The sequence below is a fragment of the Enoplosus armatus genome, chromosome 8 (assembly GCF_043641665.1).
Source record: "Enoplosus armatus isolate fEnoArm2 chromosome 8, fEnoArm2.hap1, whole genome shotgun sequence".
In the NCBI taxonomy this organism is placed as follows: Eukaryota; Metazoa; Chordata; class Actinopteri; order Centrarchiformes; family Enoplosidae; genus Enoplosus; species Enoplosus armatus.
Genome location: NC_092187.1, coordinates 26,472,525 through 26,480,300, shown reverse-complemented (window position 1 = coordinate 26,480,300; position 7,776 = coordinate 26,472,525). Strand labels below are relative to the sequence as shown.

At 41.0% G+C, this 7,776-nt stretch overlaps 1 protein-coding gene across 1 annotated transcript; it reads left to right on the top strand.

Moving 5' to 3' along the window:
- On the top strand, positions 1-5,368 carry tsr2 (TSR2 ribosome maturation factor). Its single transcript, XM_070910879.1, has 5 exons — positions 1-78; positions 1,944-2,034; positions 2,625-2,716; positions 3,178-3,333; positions 4,968-5,368. Exons 1-5 carry the CDS (start codon positions 1-3, stop codon positions 5,076-5,078), a joined length of 528 nt encoding a protein of 175 aa, XP_070766980.1. The 3' UTR covers positions 5,079-5,368.
- Positions 5,369-7,776: the final 2,408 nt, after the last annotated feature.

Sequence of the window (7,776 nt, the reverse complement as noted above, 5' to 3'; positions counted from 1 at the left end):
ATGGCGGCCTCCGCAGCTCCACGTGAGGTCTTCACGGAGGGAGTCCGAGCGGTTCTTGACACCTGGCCGGTTCTACAGGTAAATATGATGACCGACGGCAGAGCTGACAGACAGGTAACCGCAGAGAGAAGACACACTGACGGACTGTCTAAAGCTAAACGGGCTAAAGCTAACAGGCTAAAGCTAACAGGCTACAGACTGCAGAGTTTACACGAATCCCCATTCAGGAATCAGAATCAGTTCAGAATCAGAAACTGTTTATTGCCAAGTAGTGCCGTGGTCTGATGGTGCTACATTTTTTTAACATATAACATATAATTTGACAGACAACAGGCATGTAAAAATATAAGGTAAATAGGAGTCGGATCCGAGAGTCCGCCTGTCTTAAGTCTGTCCCAGTTTGGATTTAATTTGACGTATCCAGGCGACTTCATTGATGAAGATGAAGACTAACAGCAGTGAATATAAATAAGATCGATGATGCCCCCCCCCCCCCCAAGCCTCATGAACCAGACATGTTGGAGTTTCTCTGCAGCAACAAACCAGAGAAGATGAAAGAGTTCAAACTGTGACATGTGGAGAAGCCTCTTTTCATACTTGAATGAAGTTGAAGTTATTCATGGAACTTATTGGAGAGCAGTTTCGTATTCACTGTGGGAATTGTTTGGTTGGAAATACATCATTTTTCTTTCTGCAGCAAATAATAATACGGTTCCACTTGACATGTTCATGGAAGTGTGGAAATGTATGTTTGGTGATGTTTAATCTGTTCTCTGATCTCATAAACAGCCAATCAGATCCCTTGCTAACGGAGCAAACAGCCAATCATTTATCAGAGGCCTGTACTGTGAAGCAGGATTTGAGGTCAGCGAGGTACCTTCAGGGTTAACCCTGTGTTTCCAGGGTCACGACCGGGGTTCACTTCTTACCTGGATACATCGCCATGGTAACTTATGCTGCACACCTAACCTGCTCCGGAGCAGTTTGTTCCAGATAACAGATCAACTCGTATAAAAGCATCACCTACTGACCAATCAGCTCTCTTTGAAAGCGACATCACCAATCATAGAAGATCCCGTGGAGCTCGGGGCGGATCATGAGAGTGTTCAGAGACCAGCAGCCCTTTGTCTTTCCCTGACGGTGTTTTATATGAGAGCTATAGATTCTGGTCGGAGGGCATGACTCCTGTTTACTCCTGTGTGCTCCTTCTTTGTCTAATATTATAGTTTGCTCTTCAGTTGTAAAATATGCCGCTCTGCTGCCAGTAGACGTGTCCATGTTTGTGGTTGGTCCAATGCTGAAAACCCCGCCCCTTTTATGTGGACACACTCGTGGCTGGATTGTGAAACCCTGGGTTGACTTACTGAGTTGATAACCAGTGTCGTGTGAGCGCTCAGCGTGATGCGGCTGTTTGTGAAGCCTCTTGAAGAGGAGAAGCTGTCTTGCTGTGCAGACCTGCTTCGCGGTTCAGGCCTCAGGTGTGTTGGACCTGCTTCGCGGTTCAGGTCTCAGGTGTGTTGTTCGGTTGTGACACAACAACAGAAACAGGTGGAGTGAGAAAGTGAGAAACTGTGAAAGTCAAACTAAAGTGTTAATCATTTATTAATGCAGCAGCTGCTCAGTGAACATGATTATGTAGCAAAACAGCATTTATTTCAGCTTGCATTAATTAGTCACCACGGCAACCAACTGCAATAAAACAAATCAATTTACAAAACAAATGGACTCGACTGTCAGCTGTATTTAGTTTAGCTGAAGACGGGAGCAGATATGAAGCAAGTCAGTGGTTTCTATGGTAACCAGCATGCCAGAGTCACTAACTGAGATGGTTTAAAGTATTTTATAATGATCAGACTTAACATGGACATGTTATATGGAGATGTCTCACTCTGCTCGAGGTCAAAGGTCACAGACTCACGTGTGTGTGTGTGTGTGTGTGTCAGATTGCGGTGGATAACGGTTTTGGAGGCGTGTACGGGCAGCAGAAAGCTGATTGGATGGTGGATGTGGTCCAGCAGTATTTCCTTGATAACAGTAGGTAACCATGGTGACCTGTCAGCTGACAGTAGCTGTTTATTCTGTGTGTTTATACTGGGGTAGTTTATCATTGATTGATTGTTCCATCACAAGATATCGATCAGCTGTTATTAGTATTACAGTATTAGTATATATGTCTGTGTGTATTTCTCTCACAGAAAATCAATTCTGGACAGATTGATCGCAACAAGCTGAATGCGACACATTAATTTGCATATTTGTGATGTCTTAACATAATTATTTACATATTTACAAGATTTTAAAAAATGAATGAAAAATAAAGTCAAACTAAAGCTAACTGACTAGCTTAATCATTATCTTTAATTATGTTTCAAGCTGTTAATTGTCATTAATATGCGTCTTAGTTTACCTGTAAGGTGTAAACAGAGATGATCTCACTCTTAAAGTGGCAAAATAAAACGGAAACAGTAACAGATTTATTCTGGAAATATTCTCTACATGTCGGTGTGAGTATTTTATGATATATTGTAATGTATAAATACCTGAATGTGTGTGTGTGTGTGTGTGTGTGTGTGTGTGTGTGTGTGTGTGTGTGTGTGTGTGTGTGTGTGTGTGTGTGTGATCAGCTGACCTGCAGCAGTATGAGGTCGAGGACTTCATCGCCCAACTGATGGATCAGGAGTTTGACACAGTGGTGGATGATGGGAGTTTACCTCAGGTACACACACACACACACACACACACACACACACACACACACAGAGAAACACACAGATGTGTGTTTACAGTTTGTTTTATTTTCAAGTCAGTAAAAGATGTTGGCACCAGTTTAATAAAACGTCAGTCTGCTGACACAGAATCAGTTTAACTGAATTTATTTAAGTCAAGTCAATTTTATATATCTGCAGGTGTGGATGTATGATGTCACACATTAACCCTCTGTGTATCCGCAGGTGTGGATGTATGATGTCGCACGTTAACCCTCTGTGTATTCGCAGGTGTGGATGTATGATGTCACACGTTAACCCTCTGTGTATCCGCAGGTTTGGATATATGATGTCACACGTTAACCCTCTGTGTATCCGCAGGTGTGGATGTATGATGTCACACGTTAACCCTCTGTGTATCCACAGGTGTGGATCTATGATGTCACACCGTTAACCCTCTGTGTATCTGCAGGTGTCCATCAGTCTGCTGCAGGTGTTCAGTCAGTGGCAGCAGGGAGCGCTGCAGCAGCTCAAAGACACCATCAACCATCTGACACAGAAGAGTCAGAGGGCAAAGGTCACAGCCCCACCCACACAATCTGGTGAAGACAGTGATGATGAAATACAGGTACGTTTCACCTGTCACACACACTGAGCTCTGATTGGTCAGGTTACACATAGGTGAGTCAGAGGAAAATGATGAAGCTTCATTGTTATCTGATGACGGTACTTAAAGGTCCCATATTATGCTCATTTTGCACCTGAAGAGTTGTCCTGAGCAAAGCACTCAGTTAACTCGGACAGACTGAGTGGTATATGAGCACCCCTGTACTTGATGGGTGTGCTGTGATTGGAGGAGATGACCTGCTAGGGGCGTGGCTGTGGGCGGCAACTGTATAGTTGTGACATCACAACCTTACAGAAGTCCTGGCGTCTCATTTAAAGGCACAGTGTCTGAATACGAGCGTTCCTCCGTGGACTGAGCATTTTGTCACAGTATTTATACACCTAGAGCTGCATTTTGCGGTTAATACTTCTGTACTTTCACATAAGCAAGGTTCTGAATGTAGGACCTTTACTTGTTAAGAGTATTTGTACACAGTGGGATTACGACTACAACTGAAGTAAAGGTTGTAAGTACTTCTTCCACTCACACACACTCAGCAGATACATTGTTATGAGTATAATAAACTATCTGCAATCACATCCATGATGACTGATTTCTTCAGGTGTGTCACCTGCACATATAAATAAAGGGACAATTGTTTACATTTGTATTAGACTGATCATTTATTTCTGTGAAAATTATAACCAGGCTATAGATGATAAAACACTGTTTTGTTTCAGCAGTTACAGATGTTGTCAAGAAAAACAATCAGATTCATTATTGACCATCATCAGATAATAATGAACGTTCAGCGTTATCCTCTGACTTACCTGTGTGGATGGAGCTTAAAGGAAACCTCTTCATACATCCTGTTCATCTGAACCTAAAATGGTTTCAATACAGTGTGTAGCGGCTTCTCCTACCTCTTTTCAAGTTGTCAGCCAGTGCAGAGACAGAGGGGGAGTTCAGACTCACATTCAAAGAAAACAAACTAATTCTATATTGCATTTATAATCCACAATGAAAGAAATCAGGAACTACTACTACTTACTACTACTAAATATAACTGAAAATATAATAAGCTTTCCTGTAGATGCCGGTGTGTGAAAATCAGTATAGATGAGTTCCAAGCATCCTACAAAATAAGGCTTCTCCTTTTTATTTATTTCTTTATTCCTATATTATCAACATGTTCTTTTTAACTGAAGTTCACTTGGCCCATAAATCAAAAACGTGGTCAAAAAACTGTTTCCTGCCATCCTCACTCTCGCTCCCAGTACTAAAAACGCCCCATTTCTGTAGGCCTCACTTCCTTTTTAATAGGGGTTCCATATCCTTTCGGCATCTAGTGGGCGTGACAATACATTTCATACTGAATTGGCTCTCATACAGTGAGAACCAGAACAGCAAAATGTCGTTCAGCATTGAACCAGAGCAAAGCTCATGGAATTGTTGTTTTATCATTCATTCAATTCTTCAACTCACCGATATTCATACAATGACTATACTTCGCTACGACTACTATACTGTGATGTGTCACTGTTGTTGTGATTGAACGTAACCTGTTGTAAACCATAGCTCAGATCATCAGTCACATGATTCAGGACTCTTGTTGGTTATTTGTAGCACAAATAATAATTCATGTCTCTGTTCAGGTGATGGAGTGTGAATCATCCAGTCCATCAGTCAGCAGGACAAATCCTCCTCCTCCTCCTCCTCCTCAGGATGAAGATGACGGGTGGACAGTGGTCCGTAAGAAGAAGTGAAGAGGAGGATGAAGAGCAGTATGAATTGTTGAACTCAGATGCCGAAGCAGCTGACCTTTGACCCTCAGGATGGGACTGTGTTTGTGACACTGAAACTGACTCGGTGTGTTTTTAATGGAAGCTGATCTAAGCAGACTGTCAGACTGCAGCAGCTGTGGTGTCTGTTTCCATCTATAGGTGTGCTGCTGTGTCCATTCAAGAAAATATGAACCTGAAAGGAGCAAGTGGACAGCATCATGAAACCAGTGTCACTCTGGTTTCTGTGGATGTTTTCCTATTAAACCTGTTGAAGCTGCCATTGACTGCCACACTATACTATTTCATGTTATACTATACTACAAAATCACATTCTATGACATATACTATCCAATGACATCACAATATCATACAGTTGTGCTCATAATCTTACATACCCTGGCAGAAATATTGCCCATTTTTTTAGAAAATATGTTTGATCATGGAAAAACTTTTCTTTCATTCAGGGTTAGTGGTCAGACGAAGTTATTTATTATCACGCAATTGTATTTGCTCTTTTTAAATCATAATGACAAGTTGAATCACCCAAACAGCCCTGATGAAAAGTATACATACCCTTGAGGTTTTGGCCTTATAATATGCACACGAGTTGACACAAGCAGGTTTAAATGGCTAGTAAGGGTAACTGTCCACACCTGTCACCTGTTTGCATGCAATTAGTGTCTGTGTATAAAAAGTCAGTGAGTCTCTGGGCTCTTGACAAACCCCTGCACATTTCCTCTAGTGCTGCACTGACTTTGCTGGATTTTGAGCCATGGGGAAAGCAAAAGAACTGTCAAAGGACCTGCGAGAGAAGGTAGTTGAACTTTATAAAACAGGAAAAGGATATAAAAAGATTTACAAACATTTGAGAATGCCAATCAGTAGTGTTCAAACTCTGATAAAAAAGTGGAAAAGAAGGGGTTCTGTTGATACCAAGCCACGGTCAGGTAGACCAACAAAAATTTCAGCCACAACTGCCAGGAAAATTGTTTGGGACGCAAAGAAAAACCCATGAATAACTTCAGCTGACATACAGACTTCTCTACAGAAAAGTGGTGTGGCTGTTTCAAGATGCACAATAAGGAGACACTTGAAGAAAAGTGGGCTGCACGGTCGAGTTGCCAGAAGATAGCCTAAGGGCCTCATCCACAACTATCACAAAAGACTATAAGCTGTCATTGATGCTAAAGGGGGCAATACACAGTATTAAGAACTAAGGGTATGCAAACTTTTGAACAGGGACCAGCTCAGTATTTTCTCTATTGTTATGCTTTATTTAATGATTGTGCTTTTTTTTTTTTTAGATGCCTCATAGTTTAGTTTGAATCCCATTTAAAATAAAAGAAATTTATTTTGCCCGATCATTCATGTTTTCATTAAAGAATGGTACACATTTTACAAATTCTGCCAGGGTATGTAAACTTATGAGCACAACTGTATACTATGGCATATTACATATGTCCTGTACTATGACATTGCACACTATGACATCCCTATCCTGTGACACTATACTATGATATATATTAGTGTGATGTCATAGTATAATATGTCATTATTGGGTGATACAGTATCATAGTATAGTATATGCCATATAGGTCATATAATAATATGACATTTACTATACTGTATACTCGAGTGAAGTTGCATCTCGCTGCTGACGCACTGCGATAAGCGTATTGCTTCACTTCCGGTTTCTGTGTCACTGGTAGCGTGTGTTTGGCTGCTCTAAGCTCAAACAAGTTATATTTGTTATACATTTCATTACAGCGGCTAATCACCCGCTAACCACTTAAACGTACACTAGTTCTGCTTAACACTCATAGCTCTCTCCTTGTTTTAGCGACTTTTTTGCTAATCTCACAGTTGTTTACACACTAACTTGTCTGTTACATTAGCTTAGCAGCAGTCAGAGGTCAAAGGAAACATCTCAGTTTCTCTCATCTTTATTTTCACAGAAGAAACGTTCCACACAGACGGACATGTAGAAAAAAAACTGGTGATGTCACTGTGACGGGTGGGGGGGCAGGGGTCATTTGAAGGCACTATTCATTATATGAACATAGGAACAGGTGACCAGGTGAGGTCAGAGGTCATCTGAGGACAACTCACTTTCACTTTGAGCTACACAGATCAATACAGTGATCAGTACTGTGATCAGAGTCAGTGCTATCAGGAGGCTACAATGTGCTCATCTAAACCAAAAGTCATCATCGTCATCAGGGAGGTTCAGGAGTCTTAGAAGTCTCTGATCAATAATAATCAGTAATCAATAAGGTTTCATAAAAGGGACAGCAGGAAGTGAAGTTAAACATAAACTCAGCAAAAGACCACAGAAACTGAGAAAACAAGAAAATCCCTAAAATCACAAAAACAAGAATAAACAAAGTCAAAGTTTAAAGAGAAATCAGCAGAAAGTTTCAGAAAGAGTTCAAAGAAGTGGATTTCTGCAGGAGAGAAATTAAACCTCAACCAATGTTTTATTTAATAAAACAATGTGTGACATGTTGGAGGTCAAAGGTCAGCAGGGAAGAGATGTAGGCTGAATCCAAACGTCAGGATGTTACCTACATTTACACACCTGGTGTGTGTTCCTGTGAGTCTACGCAGGAAATCACATAAAAAGTGAAAATGGAAAATAAGCTCTCACTGTACTTTTAGTACTCGGGGTAAACAGGATGTT